The 27,114-nt window shown below is 44.0% G+C and overlaps 1 protein-coding gene across 2 annotated transcripts in view; it reads right to left on the minus strand.

The window, feature by feature from the left end:
- MAPKBP1 (mitogen-activated protein kinase binding protein 1) overlaps positions 1-27,114 on the minus strand; it is a 130,863-nt gene that overhangs the window by 61,437 nt on the left and 42,312 nt on the right. For both annotated transcript variants that reach the window (XM_019551467.1, XM_019551469.1), the window contains exon 3: positions 17,553-17,644. In XM_019551467.1, coding sequence (XP_019407012.1) covers positions 17,553-17,644 — 92 coding nt within the window. The remainder of the gene's footprint in view (positions 1-17,552; positions 17,645-27,114) is intronic.

Here is a 27,114-nt window from a genome sequence, read left to right on the forward strand (position 1 = left end):
CAGCATAGACGATAACCCAGTTTTAGTTGCCATGGCTCATGGCTGCCATAGCTCCTGGCTGCCGCCTCCAAACTCCTCCTTTCCCCTCAACAGCCCAAGTCCCCAGGTTCTTTCCACCAGGCTCATACCCATAAGATTAAAATGCTTTCTTTGTGGACCCTGAGGAAGGTTATCCCACACGTTCTGCCAAAATATCCCCATGTCCAGGCTGCTGGCTGCTCTAAACATCCTGCAGTACTGATCTCAAGCAGCTATTTGCCTCCTGCATCTATCGAACTACACAAAGCACCAAAAGTAGCAGAGGTGGTGGAACATTAGAGTTAAACAAAAGAAACAATCGCATGGTAATCTGTAGAATTGGGCAGCCACAAACCACAAAGCATGTATCGTACTTGCACGTGCACTTAAAACACCCACTCACCCTCTAGGGATGCGGGAAAACTGCCAATTATAGAGCCTACGCTAAGTTCTTAAAACGTGTTTCTATAATGCATGTTCCCTTGACAGTTGATTTATTTCAGTTCTAATGCAAAACATCCACACTACCCAGTGACTGAAAGCTAAGGCCATCTCTAGGAGGTGCAGCAGTGATGGGCAGCTCAAGACAAGACAGCTGAAGGTTAAAACGACCCAACCTCCTCCCGCTGGTTTACATTAGGAAACCATGCAATTCACTTATGAAAGAGAAATCTGGCTGTGTAAGAAAAGGAGCCTTGTACAGACCATTTCCAACTGAAATGCTGTTGAGAAGGATGAAGACCTGATCAGCAACCAACAGCAAGATCACAGCCAAAAGCATGAAATCCTCACAAGCCCTGTGCCAAGACTTCCACACACTGCCCTCTCCAGGAACAGTGCTACTGAAACACTTGGGGGTGTGAGGTTTGATGTAACATTGTACTTACTAATCTCTCAGAAATTACTTGCTTCAATACCTTGAGAATTTTACCTAGAGTCAAAACTGCAATATATACAGCAACATGCAGGAGTGAACTTGCTTTACAGACCTGCTGAGGCACCTGCTTCAACGACCTCTTGCTCACCACCTGTGCTCTCCCTCTGCCTGCTCTCTAGTGCCAGTCCCCCTTTGATCAACATTTGGCTTCCAGCCCCAGCTACAACCTTTACAGCCACAGCACAAGATCAAAGAAACACAGTTTCAGAATGTAAGTCCCCATAGCAGAAAACATCTGGATGAGAGAAATGCTGAAGAGGTATAAACAAGCTACTGGAAGCATGACAGGGAACTGCAGTGGAGACCAGAAGAGAAACTAGGGGCAGAAGAAGAAAGAGAGCATTATTGAAGTTTCAGGTCTGCCCCCAGGTTCTAAGGAAAATCAGGACTCCAGGCAAATTCTTGGGAGGCTGCAGGACCTCTTGCAGAAGTGAAGCCCACTGAGGTCAAATGACCCTGCTGAACAGCAGCATAGACTTGACTGGATTTATATTCTGCCTCTTTAACTGCATTTCAGGTTAGTGCCGTCTTCCCCGTGAAGCAGTACAGGGCAAATTTCCTATTGCTCTACAGACCAGCAAGCCAGAGTAGTTTTCCCTGAATCGAAGTCCGAGGGGAAAATATTATGTATCTAAGAATAACTGGACTTCACCTCTTTTACTTTACCAACAGGCACAGCCAGGGCATTCTTCATTGTGATTCAAACAGTTCAGGGACCCAAGGGAGAGGCTTTTTGCATGGTGAAAGGGACATCTTGTTGCAAGTGCCTCACTCTTAATTCTTTTACCACTGGCAATCAATATTAAAACAGCCATCCATCAAAGGAGAGATACAAAGAGCAATAAAATTTAATTGTTTCTGCTTTCAATTTAATCATCCTAGTAGAGAGGAGGCAGGGAAATGGCTAAGTGAGAAAGGGCTGCCTTAGAGCCTGCATCATTCTTCCCCCTCCAAAGAACTTTGTTTGTAAAAGTAATACACATCGGCAGCCCCTTCAAGGATCCAATGACCTAGCATTGCTCTTTATTCCACATTTCAGAGCAGATGAACAGCAGCCCCCCTGCAGCAAAAAATTAGAGCAATCCTTCCCCTTGAATGCCTCAGTGAGCATTATTTGCGCAGTAGCTGTGCACAAGTGTCAGCAGCAAATCAGACCAGCTTCCTCGAAAGCACAGAGCCAAAGAACCACTGGCTCAGAACAGGCCACTCACTGCTGGAGGGGAAGAGAGGAACAGAAAGCACAACTGGCATCGCGTGTTACAGCTCTGCACCCTGCGTAACAGAGCAAAATACTTTCAGTGGTGCCCGCAGCTCAGCTACCTGGGCTTAAATAAAAAGGTTGCATATTTACTTCAGGATAGCTAATGTTTTTTACTCCGGAGGTAAAAAAACAACAACTATGAGGTGAACTCAGAGGTCAGCAGCGTAGCCCTCCCTCACACAGATCTCAGCTAGTTCTGTTGCAAGTACCTCATCTTCACTGTTTTACACCATGGGAGCCGTTAGTTCCCACAACATACAAAACAAAACAAAAAAAAAATACAGCTCTTTTCAGCAGCAAAATGAAGTCTTGATGAGACCTCAGGGGTGGCCTTGTAACACACGCCTGTGTGTCTCTTTCACGCACCCAAGTAATAAGTACAATTTCTCAGCACTGCTGCTAGCAAGAGTATTTCTTAGGCCTAGTCTACACTACAAGATTTTGGCAGTATAGATCTGTGGATTAGGAATGCACAAAGATCATACCCAGTGGCTAGGGTAACTGCTAGCAACACTCCTGATACAGATGCAAATACGATACAAGAGGGTTTTTGTTGGCTTCAACCTAGCCTACGCTAGAGTTTGATGGCCAAACTGTGAGCGGATCTACACTCAGAGCTTCCCTGAAGCAGCAGAAGCTCCTATGTCTGCTTGAAGTTATACCACCTCTCTCAGGCAAAAGGCAGCTTCTACCACTGGGTGACGAAGTCCATGTAGACACCAGATGTCTTTTTGCCAGGTTGAGCAGTCTCCTTTAACAACTGGTGAGCTGCACAGAGCCACCAGAACTGGAGGGATGTGTAGGCACTGTGACGGCATGGTGCTGGCAACACTTCTCTCCTGCCAAAACTGGGATAGCCCCAGCTGATGTTGCTTGGAGTTGAGGTAACTACATTGGCAGAAAAAATCCCTTTTGTCAGTATATGCCAAGTCCTTACCAGGGGACTGTGCCAACACACCAATACCTATGCTGTCCATCAGTGGCAGCAGCTCTGCAGTACAGACAAGTCTTTAGCTTTTTAATACAACACCGCAAGCAAAAACCCCAACACCCACTACAGGGCCAGGTCTTCCAGGAAAAGGAAGGGTGCCCCGCTGTTCTCACCTGGTGATGGGATATTTAGGTTGGGCTTCATGCTTTTCTTTAAATTTAAAGTTTGCAGTCCATGTCAATGTTGCCAGGAGACACAGGGCTTGTTTTGAGATTCTTAGGAGGGTGGAGCTGAGCTGAAGCAGCTGGTATCTCAAAAGTTTTATCCCAGACTTAGCTAGGATTTTTTTTCCTCCTCATTCTTATGCAAGCTTAGAACTTGGCTCCAAAGCAAGTCACGTTGCTGCACCAAGGCACTGGTTGCTAGGAGGCATAACTATCCAAAAGATGCCAAATTCTTCACAGGGAGGGGAAAGAACAGGTCACTACCTGTAGACAGGCAGCTTAAGGATTTCTTAATCAAATCCATCCCCCTGCTGTCACAAGTAGAGAGAGAACCCCAGCTGCCTTACTGATAAAAAGGCCTTTATGTTCCAAAATAGTTGAGGCAATCCAACTTTTGCAAGGGAAGAATGAGCAGGTGGGCATATAGCAGCTTTCCAAACCTATCAGGGCTTCCTACTTGCACTGCTTCACTGAAGAGAGCCACTCTTGGCTAAAGAGAAAAAGTGCCCGCAAAACAAAACAGATGTAGTCATTCTCTCTCATCTATCTCTATCTCTTTGCAATCTTAAACTCTGCTTTTCTTGTGTTCGGGTATTTTTATATAGGGTGGCTTCAACTTAGTTCATTCTCTAACTAATTAGATCAAAGCCTCAGGTAAAGTTACATATGTTAAAAACTACAACTTCTTACCTCTTTTTGTTTCCCCATTCAATAAGTAATCTCAATTACTTATGCACATGTGAGTAGGCCACTATTATTCCTATTCCTAAGCATTATTCCTATTTACTAAGCGAGTAAGGCTGAAAGAAGAAAAACTACAACAGAGCTCAAGAGTGACCAATGTAAAATTAAAAGGACTACAACTAAAGGAATTTAAATTCTGAAACCATATGCATCATTCCAAGCACAAGAAATAGAAATATTGGCCCAGATAGCCAGATGAGGACAGAAACAAAATGCTTCTAACAATAACAAAGGCTGAGGTCACTATTGCTCCTTTATGCCAATATTTTCCATAACATTCTTGTGACTTCTTTGCTTAGAAGCTCCAACACCCTTGCTGTTTATAGACCTTTGAAACGGACTAAGGGAAAACCTTAAGTGCAAAGGGCTTTTCTTCACCCTATGAATTTCAGTTGAGGTTTTGCCGAGAGAAAACTGAGAAAGAAAGATTTCCATTTCTTTTCTCTCGCAGTGATCCTCAGCAAGAATTTGGCAGCATGTCAGAATCTTAACACAAACATTTTAAAGCACCAGGCTTATGCTTTCTCTCTCTCTCTCACACACTCACACACACACACACACACACATACACACAGAGCCTACACAATGGCAGCTTCATGTAGGGCAGAGGCTTCTCTCACCTTTTGTAGTATAGGTAATACTTTCAGTAGCTACCCCAAAAGAGAGACAGTAAGCGAGCATCAATGAGATAAAGCTGCCTCTTGTTGCAGGCTAAGTTGCGACAGAAAGCTGTGTTATGGTGCAGAGTTCAAAGATACGTAGGGAGGAAAAGAAGGGCATGAAATACAGATGAATCTGAAACGGTGCATAACTTGAATTCGCGTAAAGGAAACCCACTTTACAATGCAACAAATAGTGATACGTTCCAAGACCTCGATTGTACTGACCCCCCAGACCCATTTATACCACTTTTACCAGACAATTTTGGTACTCCTTGACAAGCACAGGGCAGTGGTGAATGTTAATAATAATGGGGATGGCAACTACAAAAACATGTGTTGCAGACAATGGGTGAAGAGCAGATCTATACAGGAGACTATACTTTGATGCACATCATTTCCACAATGCACTGCACAAAGCAGCTGACTGCAGGCTTCTACCACACTAATTGCAAACAAGTTAATTTACCTTGCATATAACAAATTTTGGTATAAAAAGGGTCATCACACAAGAGCAAATTCACACATACAGAACCCATATAAACCAAGGGAAACCTGTAATAATTTCAAAGAAAGCAACAACAAGTAACTAGATGGAAATAAGAGGAAGGCACTGAAGTGTTACATGCCCTTAAACATTATAACCCAAAATGTTTTGTAGAAAGCTGAATAGAAGCTAAGCAAAAAAATGGAGGTAAAGGCAAGAGGTAAAGAAATCAGCAGACTGTTGCCCAAGTGGCAGGGAATTGAATGATGGAAAGAGAAATGCTCCCTCGAAAGACAAGGACAAAAGCTGTGGTACAAGTGGCTATCCTACAAACATCAACAAGACAACTGCCTCACCTCTTCAATGCTTAGCTCTTATTATGCTGCATTTTCCCTGTAGACCTCAAATTGTTTTACAAAGGAAACAAATCCTAACTACCCCCATTTTAAGCATAGGGGAATTGAGACAGAAGGAAAGGAAGTTACTTGTCTTAGGACACTAGCTAGTGGCAGTGCTGAGAAAACAATCCAGGCCTCCCAAGCCCCAGTCCATGAAAATATGCTGCCTTGCACTCTAATATACCACTTTTAGACACAGATCTGGAGAGCATTGTGGTGAAGCAGTTCCAGTCACCCCTTGATCTGATGTCCGGGCATTATGCAAAGACTGTACTGTCTATAGCTGGGCAGGAAACTGGTTTCCTGTCCTGAAAAAAACTGTAAGATTTCAAAAACATTTCCAATTCCACACTGGGACCTTTGAAGTTTTCCCACAAGAAACCAGGAGGATGGGAGGCACATCCACTCCAACACAGGCACAGCCCCCACAACTTCATGCTTGTTTCCAACTAGTCTCCTACATACCAAGTCTGTATTCTGATTTAAACTGGAGCAAGCTATGTACTTACTCGCACTAACCTCCTCCCCACCACCTTGAAATTCCCTCTTGATCAAGAAACATTTCCTGAAGTGCGCCATTACCAATGCAGCATGCCCAAGGAAAATTCAGTTACCAATCCACCCACAGTCTTGCAGAAGTGGACACTACTGCCTCTCAATGGATGAGGTTCTTCCTCTAAGCAGTATAGGTAGTAGCCACGTTGGTCTAAGGACATAGGCAGACAAGGTTCTTTGGGTAAATCCAGTATTTTTTATTAGACCAACTCTCTGAGAGCCTCCCAGCAAGTGGTACCCCCCACCCCAATCCTGCAGGGGTTTCCTGAGCATCACTACAGTGTATATGACACTCCTATTCATTGAGCTTAAATAAGGGCACCACTGTGCTTTTGATATTGGTGGGAAAGCAAATGAAAAGTAGATCTACATAGGCTTGATCTAAATAAGGTAGAAGGGGAGTCAATAGGTAAAGGATGAATCAGGCAAATAATCAATCAGTTGGTAAAGCACTCCCCAGCCTAACGTGCCAACACTCCCAGCAACATTAGTGATAAGATACTGCTGAAGTCAAAGAACATGACTGCACAGCAGAGTGCTTTGTTTTGTTTTTTTTAAACCTACATTTGATGGAGGCTGCAACGGCCTCTCTGATATATGCCTTTATGGCAAATTCACCCCTTTATAACCTCCAGATTGTTCTTGAAAAGTACCTAGAGGCTGCTATAACTGTCCCAAGCAGGATGGGGAGCTGGGAACTCCCAAACAGTGTTCTGTGCTCTCTGCCCTCACTAGTTCTTTTACTACAGAGTGCAATTTGGTCATGTGCAAGATCCTGTTCTCCACATAAGTTAATTAATGCCCCACTCCAGTACTTGGGCTGTTGCTGCTTCCTGGAGCTAACATCTCACCAGACAGAGGCAGAGGCAGAGTGCTCCAGTGAAAGACTCCTGCCACTGAACCATTCTCCCTCCAAGAAATTTCATGAGCTCCAATGGTCAAAGAACAGCTAAGGCCTGTCTCAGTCACTCATTAGCTTAATAATGGGTTTGGATGGGGGGGATTTTTTTTCCTTTCCCCTTTTCTGTTCTGTAACAGGGGATTTGCCGCTTCCCTTTACATTTTCTTATTTTAGAATTGAGTCTCTTTTGCAAGGTTTAAAGTGCCCCATGTTTCTTTCAGATATGTGTGCTTAGAACAAACAGGGCATCAGGAGCAAGGAACAGAAAATACATGTGAAAGACTGGATTCTGTTCTCTTACTGAGAAACCGATGAGATCTTTCTGCAGTGTTTGCTGGTCGATTCTCTTCACATTTTTGCTTCTTTAACTTCTTCATCTCCTATATACTGATGTGAATTAAACAGCAATTTAAATGACTCAATTGACAGTAATTCAACAAAGCAGTATTTCTTTCTGTAGCTGCCATCTTTAGCCAGCAGACTGATGCCTGCACCTTCAGACACTCCTAGCAGCTCAGCAGGACTCCAATGCAGCAGCTCTGTCCACACAGCATAAGTACACCACAAAGAGCATCTGGGAAGGCACCAGCTGCAGAGGGAACCATTAAAGCTAACTGAGGGCACAAGGGTATCTAAGTACACACACCTACCAGCTAACAGCACAAGTCTATCTGCTCAGATGGTGCAACTGAGCCAATACGAAGGCAGTATTGAATGTGGGCCCACAAAAATTTGCCAGCAAACTTCCACTTCTGCCATAAAAGCTTTGTAGTGTAGACCAGGAGTCCACTACCTTTTAGGAACAGTGGGCCAAATTAGCAGTGCTAGGCTGGAACAAGTGTGAAACTGCTTCTATTCAACTGGAAGAATTGTTCAACAAGAAATTTAATAATGGTGATTTAAAATGTCATGTTTTCTAACTATTTCTTTGGAATCATGGTAAGGCTCTGCAGCATGTGGAGGCCTCTTCTAGCATCCCAACCAGGTTTTATGAGTAGAACTTAGGAGAACACTAATGCCCCATCCCATCTCTCTATCCAATCCAATCCAATGCCTGGACAAGTACAAGATAGAAAAGCAGACTGAAGAAAATATATTGAGGCCTAAGTACTTTCTCCTTCAGCATGAGCAGGTTCTCCCCTCCCCTCCTTACACTGCTTAATTAAAATGTAGGAAGGAAGGAGAAGGGGAGAAAGGCAACTATGCCAGCTTCACTCCAACAGTTTTGCTGTTAATGGATGAGTTTGGCCATTAGTCACCTCTTCTTGACCAGAATCAAAATACTGAAACCTTGTGTTGTTCCTTCTTGGCACAAAGTTAAAAAAATGGTTAAATGCAAGCCCAGCTGCAGAAGTTGCTCCTTATTTCAAATTATGTTAAATAGCCTGAATGAAGGGACCTTCTTGTCCTTCTCAGTAAGACTACCCCCCCTCCCTGTTGTAGCAGTTAAGAAATCTCCCCAGATGGCATCTAAAAGCACAGTATTGCAAAACAAGAAATTAATTCACATCAAGCCAAACTGCCTGCAGGAAGGTTCAACTGCTGCAGAGTATTGTCTCAAAGGAAAAATTCAACCTCCCTCTGGTGCAACAAGTTAATTTCAGTGTTTGAAAACAGGTTCCACACCATTTTAGGGTGCACTTCTATGGAGTTCTTTACAGGATACAAGGTTCTGCTATAAAAAGGAAATCTTAGCTTGTAAACCCAGAAGTGCCTGACAGAAGTCTGAGCAGAGTAAATCAGCACCTGAAGAGCCTGTAGGTCAGGAAAGTTTCAAGAGCTCTGCAGACAGCCTCACTTAGGCTTGGTCCTAATTAACCATTGCCCTACATCCTGCAACCCCATTTTCACCAGTGTAGACACTGGTGTAAAAAGAGGAGTAATATTTTTTACTGACTTCACATATGTCAATGAATATGTAAGTACTAAGAACAATTAGACTTATTTTTGCTCATAAGATTTATTTAACATGCTGGGGTGGGCAGAGTCTAAGCCAAATATACAACTGTTATGGAAAATTACTCTGAAGATGTGCAAGACAACCAGTTACCTAACAGTTTCATTTATTTCCAACTTCCACTCCCATGAAAAAAAAAGGGATGCAGGAAATTTCAGGATGCCAAAGCTGTAAGTATGAAATAGAAATATGGCCAGATACACCAGGGACTAACTCAATTTAGTGAATATACATAGCTGTTCAAATCACTGGGATGCTTCAGTTATGATCACTTCAGGGAGAAGGTTAGGATAGTAGAGTCTTCAAAAACTCATTTTAGGCAAAGAGGCCAAGAAATTAACTACTGTATATAGACTCTGATGGCAGTTCAGATCATGCACATTTGTCCACTGGTAATTACAGGGTGTCATCAAAACCCCCAATATATGCATACAAGCATGCACATTACTGTAATGTTCACTGCCATGAGGACGTGGATGTAAACAGTAAGCATTCTGAACATCTATAGCAGGATGCATTGCTAGTTATGCTTCCTTCTTTCTAAGAAAAGTGCCATCGATCAATGTGTCCATCTATATTCCTGACAGCTATGGGGCATACACATTTCCTAAAACATCCTGTAGAATGAAGCCACCAACTCTACTCACACCACAGTACAGCTGTCACTATTAACATGAGCCAAATTTAGATTGATGCCCTAATTGATTACCAACCAATGATGGGACCCATCTTGCCTCAATCACAGGTTCTTACCATACACACCTGCCACCCATCCCCTTTCTCCTGTATTGGCAATACCAGTGTCACCATCAAGACTGCAGATAGCTATCTTGCATGCTGCTCTTCCACCATTTGTTAAATACAGCTTCAGTTAAGAGGAAATTTTCCTATATGACTGACTCATTTCTATGTGTTCCTTCTGTGCAATCATCTAAATAATGATGGAAAATAACAGCTAAAACATTCCAGGCAACTCCAAATGGGGATAACCGTGAATGGTTCAGCTTGTTTATATCCAACTGGAAGAGAAATTTGGGAGCACACCAATAAACCACTGCTGAAAAAAGATCTTCACCCATTCAACTGCCAGTGGGACTTACCACTCAGTCATCTGAGACAGCTCCACACGTGCTGAGCAGATTTCTGGCTGGAGAATTGCTGACTGTGGTTGATTCACTCATCCCACTCTCCTCTTTGCCTCTGACACAGGCTGCTGTCATTTTCCTGTTGGTTTGTAATCTGTCAATCACCTGCCCAAATCTGCAGACACACAGCCTGGATGGCCATGATTCAGGAGGGCTGTCCAAGTTCAAGGAGGCAGGCTGTCCCTTCAGGCCAGGCTCTCATGTGAGGAAATTCTTCACCAACAGAACCCCAAGGAGCCAATATAAAAAGTGAAATTTTCCCCAAGAGAACACATTTTCCCACTCCAAATTACACAGCCCAAGTACCTACCTCTGAGGGGTAATCATTACAATGCATTCTGTACAAAAGGACCTGGGGGGTCTCAGTGGACACTAAGCTGAATATGAGCCAATAGTGCACCTTTGGTGCCAAGAAGGCTAACGGCATACTGGGCTGCATTGGTAGGTGTGTTGCCAGCAGGTCAAGAGAAGTGTTTCTTCCCCTCCATTCAGTACTGGTGAGGCCACATCTGGAGTACAGTGGAGTCGCATCTTATGCGGGGGTTAGGTTCTAGAGTCAGCGCATAAGGCGAAAATCGTGGATAGTCAAAATTACCTTTGAAAATCAGCTGGCCTGCACCAAACTCCCACCTGGCCAGCGTGCACAGCTTCCCAGCAGGGCTGCTCCCAATGTAGCTGCTTGGCCCCATGCACAGCGCTGCGGGGGGCAGCTGCAGACTGCACAGACGCAAGGTCCTAGGAGCTGGCTGGGGGTGGAGGGGAGCCGCGGGGCTTGCCCAGTGGTACAGTCCACTCCCTCCCCCATTCAGTTGCTCTCACCCAGGACAGCCTGCACCAAACTGCTGCCCAGCCAGCGCGCACAGCTTCCCAGCATGGCTGCTGCACAGCGCTGCGGGGGGGTAGCTGCAGGATGAATCCAAACAACTGGCACTCCGGGGCATACACGTATGATGAATTCGCGTAAGTTAAATGCGCGTATGATGCGACTCCACTGAACTGTGTTCAGTTTTGGGCCCCCTCTACAGAAAGGATGTGGACAAATTAAGGAGAGTCCAGCAGAGGGCAACAAAAAATGGTCTGGGGGCACATGGCTTCTGAGGAGAAGCAGAGAGAACTGCACTTATTTAGTCTGGAGAAGAGAAGATTGAGGAAGGATTTAATAGAAGCCTTCAACTACCTGCAGGGGGGATTTCAAAGAGGATAGAGCTAGACTGTTCTCAGTGGTGGCAGATGACAGAACAAGGAGCAGTGGTTTCAAGTTGCAGCAAGGGAAGTTGAGGTTAAATATTAGGAAGAAAAAAAAGAAAAAAAAATCTTACTAGGAAGGTAGTAAAGTACTGGAACAAGTTACCCAGAGAGGTGGTAGAAATCTCCATCCTTGGAGGTTTTTAAGATCTGGCTAGACAAAGCCTTGTCTGGGATATTAGTTGGAGATGGTCCTGTTTTGAGGGCTTGGACCAAATGACCTCCTGAGTTCTCTTCTAACTCTAATTTTCTATGATTCTTAATGTGATACAACTGAAACAAGAAGTTTTGTTCTTAGTCAACATCTTCTGGCAAGGACCACAGGGAAGCAGCATTAACACTGGTCTTGCATCTTTAAATCTTATCATATGACTCCCTCATTTATTTCCATCCCATCTTCGAACAAGGGTAATTCATTCTGAAGCTGTACAGACACTGAGGTTTCCAGGTCATCTGCTCAGCAAATGCAGTGCACATCCATCCAACTCATCAAGCTGATGCAGTCTCTGTGCAAGCTCTCTGAAGTATATCTTTCATTGCACCTCCCTGGCAACTCACTATTCTAGTCCTGCAACTGTTCTGTATACATAGCAGCCTCTGCTCCCAAATTACATCTGGGGCTTTGTTTTCTTATTGCGAGGAAAGGGGATGTAGAATAACATTGAGCTGAGACCAGCTAACTAACTCATTACCCTTATTACTAATGCAAATCTGACCTCCACTTTCCAGAAGGGATGCTTTTACACTGAAGGACCTCATGTTCTTGCAGCTCCCATCCTAACAGCCACGGGCTGGAAAGAAAAGCTAAACAACAGCAAAACAAGCCAAGTAAATCACTGTAGCGCCTTTACCAGATAGTAGCATTTGAAAGCCATAATGATAGAAATGCACAGCAGGAAATAATTACTACCTTTATCACTAGCCAGCCAAGACAAAACACAAGCCTGCTGGCAGGCTGTGCATGATCATGTGCATTTTTGCTGCTCCCTAGAGCAGGTAACTGAGTTCTCTGAATGGAGCAAAGGTTCATGTCTGATTGTGAGCCAAGGAAAGAGGGGTCAAGAGGAGATTCAAAAAAAATAAAAGGAGCAGGGGCAGGGGTGGGGGGAGGAGAGGAGAGAAGCAAAATAAATCACGAAGTCACGCAGCCCTACAAGCTTTTGAAAACAAAGAGCTGACTCAAGTCATCAGAGCATCTGGCCTGGAATTCAAATGGACGGATATATTTTCCCCCTTTCAAAACATTTTTTTCTTTATGCTAGTCATCAGTAATCTCAGAGGATTTTATTAGCTTTGTTTCCCTTCTTGTTTCTAGGAGACAGAACTTCAGCTAGCTACTGCAAAAAAATAGACCAAGAGGGGCAAGGGAAAGCTGTGGGGAGGCAGACTGGGAAAAGGTGGTATAAGAAAGTATGGCCTGCCAAGAAAAAAAATCCAACAATCTTTTTTTTCCCTGTTAAAGCTGACAGTGCCACACACCACATGACCAATAACCCAGACGTAGATCAGGTTAAGCTACTCAGAGCTTATTTCATTTGCGCCTCTGTCAGCTTAAGAGCAGGAAGACAAGAGCAGCAAATGAAGAATATTCTATGAAATGAGATTATAAACACTTCCCATCCATTCACGCCTCCCCAGGCAAAAGGAGGGCAAAGGGATTGCCCTAGAATATCGGCCATGTATGCTTGCCCCTATAATTATGTTATCCCACCAGTCAGAAAAGAACACATGAAAAACCATCAGTCCAGGGGGGAAGAAAGGGATGAGAGGCTCAGTGTGGTCTAAGAGGTTCAGTTTGCTCCCAGTCAGGACAGGAGGGCTAATGGCAGTCCATTACAGATAACCCAGTGCAAAGGTTTGGGCTGCCTGTGATGTTTCTCCCAGAAGCAAGTCAAAGACTCAGAAAGGCAAGGTTTTATGGACCAAATCCTCATTAAGATTAATCCACCCATGTGCTGGTAGATGCACCTCAATTTGCCACCAGGATTATGACTTCAGCAATGCTTTGGGGAAGTACTGAAACAGGCGTGGTGCTTGAAGATTGTTCCTTCAGGGAAACACAAAACTGTTATACAATTTGGCCTTCTGTGGTGGGCCAGGCTGGAAGACCAAGGGGATTTCATCTCAGGACTGTGACACTCAGCATATTTGTACAGAAATGAGGAAGTGATTGGAAGATGTGGGGTGTGGCGGAGGAACTGCATACTGGTGCCAGGAGCCAGCTGCCTTAAGGAACAGTTTGAGTCCAAGAAAATTTGTATCAATTTGAGAAAAAGTTTCAACCGACAAAATAAATAAATAAATCATTCTAAACAGACAAACCAGCACAACAGTGGTGCCAAGTTGCCTGAAGATTGCCCAGGAGGGAGAACCCTACTGAGGATGCAAATGAAAAACAATAACCAAACAAACTGAATTTGCCAGTCATTTAAATCTGCAGGTTGTTTCTCCTGCACTTTGGGCCTGTAACAAACCCCAATGCAAACCAAACACAAAAGACTGGCTTGACAGTGCCAAATCACATCAGTATCACAAAACAGCCAAACCATGGCACGCAACAAGCAAATCAAATAAGCCAATATGCAGCTGGCATGTTCCACAGGTTTCCTCCTTAAGCCCTATGGTGCTACCAACAGGTAAGAACAAGGATACCTATGCAAACCACATAACCTTAATTCCCCAAAGAATCCCCAGGTGTCCTTACATGTTTGATAGCACTAATTAGACTGACACTTGGCATGCACGATCGTAATGAGAGCCCGCTATTAACCAAATTAATTTATTTTAAGCTGTAAAAGAGCCAGAAACACCTCAGTGTGCATCTGTTCTCTCACCTTCTCTCACGATGCCCTCTTTAAATATGAATATATTCAGTGTTACAAAACACCACAGGGAGAAGATGATACATACACTAGAATATATTTGCCTGGGTCCAAATGTAAAGGGATACAGTCAGACTTGGATGCAGATCTTAACCTGCCTTCAGTTTAAACAAACAGAAATCTTAAAAAAAAAAAGTAAAATGGCAAACATCCGGAGACTCAACCTGGTTCCAGGACAATCCAAGGATGCCATCCTCCCAAAAACAAGCAAACACAAAGTGAACAGAGGCAGTTTATGTTTACTCAGCTGCATTTGCCCTCAGGTCTGACTTTCACAGCCAAGGAAAGTTCTTTTGAAAGCTCTTTTGCCCTGTTATTTAAATAGCAGCATAAGCTGACAAGGCAGTTTCCAAAAGGTAATGATGATGACTCCTCAACAAAGAACAGGAACCCTGCCCCAAGGGCTCTCAGCATAAAAGGGCAAGACCCAGGACAACATGAAATAGAGCAAACAGAGCAGCCAGTGGTCACGGAGAGAAGGCTTTGTGGAACAGATGTATCTTACCTCATTCAGACTGGCTCCCAGCAAGCCTGGCTCTTGAAGAGCCATGTATAAGGAACAGAACAGTATGTTTATAGTAGGAGCAGCAAACAAATTACATTTTAGCTAAACCATGCAGAAACCTTACATGCACTTGCCAGTGGCAAGTAGGAAACTCTAGAGAGGAGGTTAAAATAAGAAACGGTCAGTTTCACTGTTGTCATTTTATTTCACTTTCAGCAACTGAGAGGCAGGACTTTTCACCATCAACCTCCGCTCTCAAACCATCTCAGCTCTCCCTATTCCATTTTCTCTTAACAGCTGAACCCCAGTCACTCAGTCAATTACTATGGAGAGCGGCTCCATTCATTGCCATGTTCTATATGTAAATTTCCAGTCCTCAAAATCTGGAAACTGCCAAGGGTGCCGAGAAAGTGTCTAGTATTACTATTAGAATACAGACATGCTCTTCACAAGGCACAAGGACTGAAATGGAGTGTTGCTTTCATAAGATTTCCAGCTACTTCTGGGATGACTGCCTATCGCTAAGCTGAACTCCCCCCCCGCCCCCCCAAGATCCAAGTCTACATCCCATTAACTGATGCTAGGCATCTCTTATGAAAGGGCACAGCCAATGGTTAAAGGAAAGGGCGAAGATTCTGACTTGTTTAAACAAATCCATGTACTCTCTAAATACAATGTTAAATTAGACTGCCCAGATTTGCGTGTTCTCTCTGACATGACAGACTTTGAAGCTCTACCATCCAAGAGATGCATATAGGCTGAAGTAGTAGGAAATGAAACCTAACAACAAGCACCAGAACAGACTCCATCAAACTTCCCCAGACCGCAACCCAAAGGTAGCTTGAGGACTCACCAAAATGGAAAGGTAAGAAGATCACTGACCACCAGACAAAACACCACCAAGCAAGCATAAGGTTGAAGCACTGAACATTGACAAACAGGAATAGCATGTATTCACAACTAAAGTGATAATTTGAAAGCAGTGGTTCGTGAACTTCTTAGTCTCAGGCCCCCCCTGCATAACTTTTCAGAATTTTACAGCATCCCAACTGAAAGATCTAAATCTACAGAGATGGATCTAAATTCAGAAATGAAAAAGAAGGGATCTTGAAGCTAAAAAGGTTGAGAATCACTGATCCAGATAGTGCCACTTAAAGGTGACCTCACTCACCCTGCTGTGCCCTGCTCTTTCTAAGTCTTCCTCCTTCCACCCCTGGTCTGTACCTCAGTGGGAAAGGGCAGCTCCCACTGCTGAGGCTGCTCCTGCAGGGTCTCACATTCCAGCAACCACTCCCACACCCCTCTTGCTAGTGCCAGGAGCACAGTTAGCAGTAGAAGGGACAAGGCTGACTGCAAAGCATAGTCCTGCCTGTGTGTCCTCCCACCCACTTACAGCACAGCATGCTGCTGGAAGAATTGGGGGGTGGGGCAGCAACACAGGGGATGCCAAGGGGTAGGGAAAGGCAGTGGCGGCAGTCCCCAGAGGAGCAGCTGCAGGCACCACCAAATTAGCTGGGGCAGGTTCAGGGTGCTAGACAGGAGCAAAGCTTTTACCTCCTCACACAAAGGAATCTCACAGCACACTTCCACCACTCACCCTTTAGGAATCACTGATTTAAGGCCTCCTTGCCTATCATAAGCCCACCACCATGTTTCTAGCTACTCTGATCTCCAGGAGCCAACCAAGCAGTTGGCTACCAAAGAGAACTAGCTGGGGAACTCAGAAGGGATGTTGATATCCACATACAAACTGCATTAATGCAGGATACCTGCAAGCAGGTTAGTGTGTGTACAAATGTCTAGGATTAATACCAAAACAGAAGCTAATATTTCAAAGACACAGATTTAGAAATTCCAGCTTCGCTGATACACCACCATTTCAGCAGAGTAACATTAAGCATTCTGTGATTCCCTATCACAGCCTTCTGGAAGCAGTGCGTTTTCCTGTCACATGCAGGGGATCTAAACCTAGTCTCTCCACCCAGGGATGGGACAGATATACTGGCAAACTGTTCAATTACTGGGTCCAGAGGAAGTATACAATACAGTATTACTCTCGAGTAACCTACTGTGACCCATCCTTCACAGCAGTGTCCATGGACTCCTAAACATGCTTTCTTCCATATCTGAGTATTTTCTGAGGGCAGAAAGAAAAGCACAGAAGTGGGAACAAAGTGGGAGTTAAGGTACTGCGTGGTACTGGACACTGACACAAGCGGTCAGCATAGTCCAACATATTTCTCTCTATAGGTGGGTGAAGAGCAAAATTGCCCACAAGATGCCGAATATATACAAGAGGGTTTTATGCTGTAGTTGTCATCATCGCAGAGAGAGCATCACCTGCTCCATTAGGAACCCTCAAGGTTGAACGTGATTCACGTTGAGTTATGTGCGAGTTTGCCATACTAGAGAATCTAATTAGAAACGCAAGACATTTAACACTTAGCTGAAAGCAGACAGAGGAAGGAAGAGCTACAAAGAAGCTCATTAAGAATGACAGGTAAATGAAATCCTTCTACTCATCAATTAAAGTGACACTGCCTAGAGCTGCTGTCACCCCCACAAGTGAGTTAAGAGACTGCTCAGTGCAAATTAGCCACCTCCCCACAAAAGACTGTACTGAATATAGAGAGTATCTTTATACTGCTATATCAGCCAAGGTTAAGCTCAGCCTTCATTTAATAAATGTGCTCAATAACTCACCCTGCTGGATATGCGACGAGACCAGTTTTGGGGTCACAGGCTAATCCTCTGCCTCCTGACACGGTTATGCCCAACACTTTCTCCAAGGTCACCTAATACAAAAGGAAAAAAAAGAAGTCACAAAGCATCATAAGCTGCAGTCAAAGATAGATGTGTACATGGCTTATCACAGCACTGAGAAAGGGAAGAGATCAACAAGAATCCCCCGACACTCATGTGACAGCCAATGGAGCAGGCTGCCACCCCTGAGTATCCAGAGGGAGCCTGAAGCTAGAAGAGCAGGGGTCACAAACCCAAACATGATCAGTCCAGTCAGGCAGCTGCTGCTTGAAACGTCTGAATTTTTCCAGACAATGAGCTCAGCTTTAAAAAGACAGAACTGGCAAAAGCTACTTGGAGGATGTAAGAACCCATCATCAGGCCTTCATCCCTTTACAGTGAACTGGGAGTAATCTGTAATCATTCTCATGTGTCTTTGCTTTTCCAAACTGCCGCTAGCAATAAACCCAAAACAGGCAAAGGAAGGATCTTTCTGCAAGGCCTATAGACTAGCTGTTCCAGCAGTTCCTAATAATACTTTAAAGCTTTGGGATTCCCAGAGGCTCTGCTTGTACCTGAGGCTCGGGCAATTCACACAACCAACCTATGGCATGGATTACACAGTACAGAATCCAAGATCCTGCTAGCTTTTTCCTACCTTAACTGTTAGACCAATATTTCAAGTGTTTTCAAGTTGGCAACCCCTTTTCCTCTAAGTCAAACTTCCCAGAGTTCTTACAATTTTTATTCTGACTTCTAGAGTAAATATAGCGATGATAAGATGACATAATACAACTACCAATCTATATGACCTCATAGACTTGGAAAGGTTCTGTCACCCTGAAGTTATTTTGGAAATCTTGTTTCCTTCATTTAAGGTGTAAAAAGTGTTTAATGTTTTACAACCCACTTCACCCCAAATGACTTTCCTGACCCATGCCCCTTCAGAGGTCACAAAGCACACACTGAGAACTACTGCAGGAGACCATCCAACCTAAGAAAAAGGACCAAATGTTCTTGTTTTTTTTTTTGTTTTTTTTTTAAGGAAACATAATGCTTGTCAAAGAAAACTGATGCCAGATTAAAAGGCTAGGCTCCTAGTCAATGGCATGAGACATTCTAGGAAACCATGCCCCTAAACTTCAGCCTACATTCAGCCCTTGGGATCTCCTGATTAAGGCACAAAACCATTTCCTCTTTCCTTTGTATAGTTTGTGCAGTATGGTTTTAGTTATTACATGTTGCATGCATGTGCCTTCTCCAGCACCACAATCTCTGCCAACTCATATTTTTATTGGGTCACGTTGTCTTCTGGTTTTAATTACCATACTTCTAGTTATATTTTGTTACACATTCATAAGCCTTCAGGCATAGGCACTGCATACGAGGATATTACCATAATTATTACTATTATCATTAATGGATGTCTTGGAGACCAACATCTTGTGTTTATGCAAACAACCTGGGACAAAGGCAGAGATGGGACAGGCCTTACCACAGATCCAAAAGAGTCCTCCCTAGCATGAAAAAATGTGGTCTCCATCTGCTTGGTTCACTGCTCAGGTAGCTAAAGAGTATGCCAGGAGTAGCAGTGTGTTTTGGGATGCAACTATCTCCCGTTAGGAGTCAGGCCAAGACACATCCCCTACCCTGAAACAGGCAGAATTTCAAACATTTCTGCCTTGTATTGGCTCCGGACCAGTGACATGAAAGTTAGAAGACTTCATATATCCCAATCTCTGGAGACACTCCATCCCCATTCTTTTTCCTTTAATAACATAGCCCAGAAGTCTTAACCCAGTATGAGGGAACATAAAATTGTCCCTTTCCTCTTGCATAATGAATCTCTTTGGAAATGTGGTTTCTACAAAACTGGATCCGATATTTTTGTTTGGTTTTTTTAATATGAGAGCATGCTATTAAAAATGCATCTCTAGACCCACTAGCAAAGCAGGGAAATAGCTTTGTTTCAATTCAGTATTCCCTTTAAAAAAAGGAAAAGAAAAGAAAAAACTTGTATTCTGACCAGGATTGTTACAGCTACTTCAAAGCATTTAACAACTTACTATTAAAAAGTAATTATAAATGGACATAATCACAGACACACACACACACACACACACACTCAGACACACAAGCACAAACTCTTCTAGAGGTAGAATCAAAGTTGGAATCTCCAGCTCTCTGCCCTCAACCTTACAGGGGTTAAGACTATGTTCTCAGGCCAAGAGAAGATGGCTGACGCATGACATGAGTCACTCAAGTGATCCCGCTGTGGCCTTGTCCATGTTATACCTGTTGTGATAACAGAATCAATGTCACCTCAATGCAGGTGTAGCCCTGACTGGTTTTAACGACACAGTTTCCCAAATATTGCTATATAAAATTATCTGCTATTGGCTACATTCCCACTGAAGAAGCCAGGGGGCACCTTGCTACAGTTCCAGAGGGGCAAGTTCAAGTCTTGCTCCAGACCCCAGTCAAAGGCCACGATCAGCTGTTCCAGTTTTAAATGAGCACCTGGAATTTGGGCTGAGTTGTCAGCTGTCCAACTGCCTTGTGTGCTGCTAGACAGTAAAACCCACGTGCCTTCACCAGGCTAGCCCAAAGGAGCTGCTAGACTTGGGCAGATCTTTTATCTGAATATTCACATATAAATAATATTCTTTAATGAACTATGTCCAGTTTCTTAGAAGGGCATTACAAAGGATGCTTCCACCACTAACTTAAGGAAAAGTGACCTAAAAGAGTTAATCAAAGGACCTATTCTGTCCTCATTAACTCTTGCTGTGCTGTACACACATATCACCAACACAGCCTATAGCAGTAGTGTTCATCTCTCCCCACAGATCTGGCAGTTTGGTGGCAGAGCCTTGGCAATTCATGCTGCCAGCACCCCCCAGGGCACAGGACCTGGTCTGGCCTACAGACATCTCCACCAAGCTCTGTCTGACAGTAGTACAACATAACTGCAAGTGTAAAAATGCTTGGAAGTAGCAAACACTGCCTCTGTCCTTCCACCCACAGTCAGTAGGTAGTTCAGACAAAGATATGGCTTAGTCCTTGGGTTCATGACAGCGTTTTCCTACCACTGAACATCTTTGACTGTCAGCAAATGATATGCTCTGCTTCACCTCTACCTTTACAGACAGGCAATTACTGCTGAAGATACTGTTGGTGTTTTTACCCTCATGTTTTGATCTAGTGCTACTAAAAGAATATTCCCATGAAGAATGATCTCAATTTTCAAAGACTCAAAACTGAACTATACATAGATATACATCCACACTAGCTGAAATTTGAAAAACATTTACAATCAATTTTTATTACAAAAGTATTTCTTTAAATACAGAATTTTTAGTTATCCTTTGACCAAATACTTTAATGGAATCAAAACTTCTCACCCTCAAAAAGGCTACAGAAAGCTGTCCATGTGTAAACACTGGCTTAGGAATATAAATACATATTTTATCAAAAGTCTGACCTTGTGACATGTTTATAGTCATAGAATAAGGGGGCCCTTGTACACATGACTAAGGGCCCTTGTACACGTGAAGAAGTTGTTCCTTTTAAGAATTTCATTGCCCTTTTTAACAATTTAATTGCATAAAAGCGTACACATTTGGCAGCATATTTTAATTAAATTTCATAACAGTATACACACTCAGCGGCATAATTTGATTTAAATGACTTTATGTAGCAAACTAAAACACATCCTATGCATTTTAGTTCGTTACATAAATTACAGTGATAGCTCTCACATGTACAAGGGCCCTATCTGGAGAAGGGGGTGGGGACGGTGCACAGGGCTCTGGAAACCCAGGCATGCTTGGGGAAGCTCAGGCTTGGCAGGCTTCCTGCATCCTGTGCACTGTCCCTGCCACCTTCTCTGGCTGCCAGCACACCCACTGTCCTCCTGCCCCCTTCCCAGGGCAGCCAGCCCGTTCTCAGGGTGTCCCAGGCAGCAGGAAGGTGGCAGGACAGTGCACAGGGTGCTGGAAACCTGCCAAGCCTGAGCTTCCAGCGCCCCATGCGCCATTGGATCTGGCGGGTGCTGCCAGTGACCTGAGGCTGCACCCGCGCAGCTACCACCCCGCCCAGGCCACCCCAAGGGGCACCACCACTGCAAAGAGAAGCAATGGGCCCCTCTGCAGCTCAGGGGTTGCACAACCCGGTGGCAGCTCGTGCAGGCAGACTGAGGAAAAAAAACAAAAACAAAGAAGTAGGGAGGGGCCTGATAATTTTTTTTCTCCCAGAGCCTGCCTGCATCTCCCACAGCTGGGGAGTGAGCTGCCAGAGGGTCACGCATCCCCTGAGCTGCAGGGGACCCTGATGCTTCCCTCCACAGTGGCAGTACCCCCCAGGCAGCACCCACCTGCTGACACTGTGCCCAGGTGGTCCCTGGGGGCACCACCACTGCAGAAAGAAGCACCGGGGGCCCCCTGCAGCTCAGGGCCCACCAGCAGCTCACCCCCCTGCCCATGGAAGAGGCAGTCAGGCTCCAGGGCCAGGGAGAAAAAGAAAAAGGATCAGGCCCCTGACTGCTTCCTCCCCCCTCCAGTGGAGCCTGCCTGCTCCACAGAGGGGGGCCCCTGGTGCTTCACTCTAGCTCTGACTTGCCTACCTATCTGTCTGAAGTGCCTCAGGATCTTCTATAATAACAACACACTTATTCTGTCTGTCCAGAGCACTCCGATTGGTTGTTTCAGTAAGCATTGTGATTGACTCCTGATACAACCAGAGTGCTCTGAATAGACAGAATAAGCCTATTATTATTATAATAGATATATACATATAAAGTTTCTTCTCCCCTTGCCCCTTTTTTCAGATCCAAAGCTGCTCACACAGACAATGCTGTCCCACTTTTGAGACTAGGACTTGGAGTCCTGCCTTGCCGTAGGATCTCGCTGAACAACCACAGGCTCAGATTCTGCTCAGCCATAACTATTCTTCTTCAGAACTGCTTACTGTATCTATGAGATTTTGTTTGTTTAATGAGATCCTACAGCAAGGGTAGGATGGCACTGTGCCCAAACCAAAAAAGGAAGCCAACAAGCACTTGTCTCTGAATCCTAATCTGACATGAATGGGAGAGCATAGCAAACATTAAGACAGAAGAGCCCCAGGGCCTAGTCAGTTTGCATGAAGGACTGGAAGCATGGTCTCTATTTTACTAATTGATCAAGTTAATATCCCTTTTTATACCCACAGTCAGCCTTCAGACACACAGATACCTTCTTGTACTTTCTTATCAGGTAACTGGATATTTAACTGCCATCATCTGAGCATGCAAATAATTGCTAAGATCAAGTCTACCATTAAATGTGCCCCCAAATTACCACTGCAGAAAGGAGGCTGGATTTTAGGATATTCCACATTCATTATTTCATGCCTTGGATTATATTTATACTTCTTGAGATCCTTGGCTGAAAGTGCCAAAGTGCTTGACCAGTGTTATTGAACATTGCCGTACATTGTGGACAACATCGCCAAAATTCTTACAGAGTTTAGGTCACATTACACCCATGTTACATATCACTACTCTCTTTGTGTCCCTGAGGTCAATGCTTTCAAACTAATGTTCCTAAAACAAGGCACTTAACTTTAAGTCCACATTCAGACATCTAAGCAGGCCAGACTTCACAGGTACCAAATTTCTCTCCCATGCAAGGAGTTGCAGGTGCACTTCTATTGAATCACTGGGCCCTAAGGTTACTTAGTTATTCCAGCAAGGTCACACTATGAAGACCAACACAGCACCTGCCTCAATGCTGACATGGTAACATTACAAGGAAGTTCAAGTTGTGAGAACCTACTGACAGATCAACACAGAAAGGAAGATCCCATTACTGTGCTTTCATAGCCGATACTCTCACCACACTGCTGCCAACAGCCACAGATTTCCTGGCTCCCTGCACTAGAAGGCAGACACATTGCAAAAAGCATCACACCCTAGAAAGGCACAGAGCTGCATGACCAAGTGATGTCAAAAGTTCTCTCCAGAATTTTTCTCTGGGTTACTACTGAATTACTGATAAACACTTGTTTTACTGGCACTCAGTCAGCTGCCCTGAACAGGAAGAGCAATCAAAAACAAGAAGTGACACCCGCTGCTCCCAGCTCCCTCAGAAAGAAACTTTACCACTGGTTCAGATTCTCTCCGATTTTTAGAGAAGTTGAACACCACCAGCCACTGGCAACTGTTTCTTTATTTGAGAGGTAGGACAAAAGTAACTGGTGAGCATCACCTAGACCTCCCTGCTCCCCATACACATATATCAACCTTATTCCACATGGGATCCTGTTCCTCTATGCAAGAACAGCCTGAAAGAGTCTCACAACACCCCCTCTTGGTCCATTTAATGTAGCAATATCTATGGTTAGACACATGGGAGTCATACATTGTGCCCTGGTTTGTTTGGACAACATCAGCCCTTGGCAGAGAATCATGCTACAGCCCTCCAAATATATATAGTGTTTCGCCAATGCAATAAATAATGCTATGAAGATAGGCCCCAAAAGGAAGCAATCAAGCCAATGTGATAGTGCAGTACAATTTGGGTTAGCAATATTGAGTTGGGGGTGAGAACCACGGCAGCCATGCCATGCTACTAAAACCCTACCTCCATCCTAGCCTGGTAGGAACTCTGTTACTCTTGTCCCATAGCTCACCCAACAGGAGAGATGTACAGCATGGCTTCACTGTCCAAGTTCCCTGGAAAATATAGAACCCTTGTCTACAATTAGTCAAGTGACCCATTTTTGGTAGCTGGCATTCCCATCCTGGTTTTAGCTGTAGGTTGAACAAGGACTTGTATGTTTCTACAATACCAGACAGAAATACTATAGCAACACAGTAAGTTTGCCACATCTCTCATCCTAACACAAAACAAGGAATTTTCTCCCTCCTTTGCTCACACAAACATGCATGTATGCACATGCACATGTACATGTACACAGACTAGGGCAGAAAACGGCACTTTCTGGTTTTTGCTGCTTTCCACACCTTCCCCAGGGACAAAGGAGCTAAACATTCCCCACAAAAGTAGTCCCAAGTGCAGAAATAAAGACCTAGAGGACCTTAGAAGACAGAGAGGACCTCTCCAACATCCATGCTCTTGGAAACCGTTCCCAGGACAGGAATGTACTACACGCAAGCATAACTACAGCACTACAACCACCTATTCCTACAGCTACAGCAACCAGGTACTTTCAGCAGACTGTAGCTTGGGACGGCCATTCCTGACAAGGACAGTACCCATCCTACATTTTAATCCTGCCTGGAGAGCAATCAAGAGTTCTCCCATCTGCAGCCTGACATCAGTAAGAACTACAACAGCTCTAAGGCTTTGTCCAACTTAGAAGGTTACCCAAATGGCTACTCCAGAATAATTCTCCAGTAGTTATTTCAGCTTACCCCCATCTGAATGCTTATTCTGGAAAATGAACTTCCACATACGAATCTGTTCTGAGAAAAATACTCAATCTGGAATTTTTGAGAAATTTCCCAAGCAAGACAAGATCTTGCATAAAAAACCAAAAAATCCTTCTGTAGGCCAAAGGTATAATGCAGTCAACATTCATCCAGACAACATCCATCACTGGTAATATATCATTCACTTGCGTAAGGCATTCCCCTTTATTTGGTTACATTAGCACTCCCCTTCATCTTTCCCTCCTGAATGTGGGTAGATTTATTAATGTATAGGCAAAGGCACAGTCGTGTGAGAGAAGGCAGCCCAGAAAGTCCATTGTGGTTAGTGACCAGGGAAGGAGTTTGGTCACTGCATTTTGAAGAGACTAGATCATCTTCAATAACACCACTATAGTTATCAAATAACCAGTTACAGATTTTGTCTGAAGAACCACTATGTAATAATGTCGTCTTCTTTCTTAAAAAATGCTTTTAAAGGACAGATGATAAGCATCGCTGTATCCTCACTCAGCCATGCAGAAGCCCCAGTAGTGCAGGAAACTCCAAGGAGGAGGGCGCTATTTCATGAGACTTTCAGTTCTCCTGGCTGTCCCTTGCATTCTCTCGCCGTGGGTTCAGAAACTCTTGAAAGTTCTGAATTTAATTTTGGGTGCACCAACACAAATCTGGGGCTTTACAGTGCCTCCAAACTTAAGTCAGAGGTTTTTTAACATGGATAGCAGATGAGAAATCAAGACTAAAACTTGGGTGAGAGCCAATTAACTGTGCAGAGCAGGCATACCCACTGTAATAAGACAAAGGTCATGCTATTGCACACTGAGGTCTAAATAAAGCTGTATCTTTGTCATGTGTTAACAGTGTCAGCACATAAGGATATACAGGCAAAAACAGGCTGAGATTCTGGAGAAAAGCTAAACCCAAATGGGGAGTATCAAATGTTAAAATTAACCCCATATCAGGCAAACACCTCTTCCACTGCCTTCCAGCCCACCCGCAGAAAAAGTGCACCGACTGCCATAAGCATGTTTAATTATCAGGGTCCAGGGCACATGACACAGGCTGTAATCTACTGTCTGAACACTCCGTCTGATTTGTTACTGCTGCAAAATAACAAAAACTCAAAGCATAACATTTAGCTCCGCTGTGCTTTGTTTGGCACACGAAACACAGAACACTAATTGCAGTACACTGTTTTACTTAAAGGGCTGTCAGCGTTTTCACTGTAAAGCTCTCATTTCTGGGGTTTATAGCACAGCTGTGAAGCATTCACTTCAGGCTGAAGCATAAGTTGGAAGATTTGGCCTTGGAACAGTTTCTTCTGTTAGTTTGGATTTTTTTTTTTATTTAGGCTTCGGGTTTTGTTTTTGACATGAAAATTTTGCTTTGGTGGGGGGAAGAATTAACTGGGGAGCTATTTCAGAGATAAAGTACAAAACAAACAAACATCACTATTCTAATTGACTGCCTCCTATTCCAATCCCCTTTTTGATGTTTTCTAATTTAACCAGCTTCAAAGTGTGTCTGTGTGTGCGCGCACATAAGCATGAGAACACATGTGTACATACACAGTTTATCAAGTTAAAGGCTTTGGTGTCTTCTCCCTCATCTACGATTTAACCTGTTTTTCCTCCCTCTTACCTCAGTGCTAGTGAAATGTGCTGGCTTGACAGGTCTGGAGATTGACAATTTACACCCATGAAAGGAACAGCATCAGGACAAGCTCCCACACAAAGGCCTTGCTGACACACTTCAGGCCTGACTCAGAGAGATCAATCTCTGCAGTCCAATTCATTACTTGGTCCTTTGTCATTTTTGCCCATTCACACCAGGGCTAAGGACAGAAGTTGCACATAAACCGGTATAAGTCATCAGAAACTGGTTTAAACCTGTAACAGAAGTTCAATGCACATAAACCAGTTTCAAAATGGCTGAAACTGGTTTAAGATAAACCTGGTTGAATGTACTATCATACTTAACTGATTCAGATCAAACCAGTTTTTGAAACTTCTGTCCCAGACCCCTTCTCAGTTCAAGTTCAGTCAGTCCCCCAGCATCCCAGTATGCTTTCCAGCCCTGGGCTGGGCTGTC

Source organism: Crocodylus porosus, unplaced genomic scaffold (genome assembly GCF_001723895.1).
Source record: "Crocodylus porosus isolate Cpor-Errol unplaced genomic scaffold, CroPor_comp1, whole genome shotgun sequence".
Classification (NCBI taxonomy): domain Eukaryota; kingdom Metazoa; phylum Chordata; order Crocodylia; family Crocodylidae; genus Crocodylus; species Crocodylus porosus.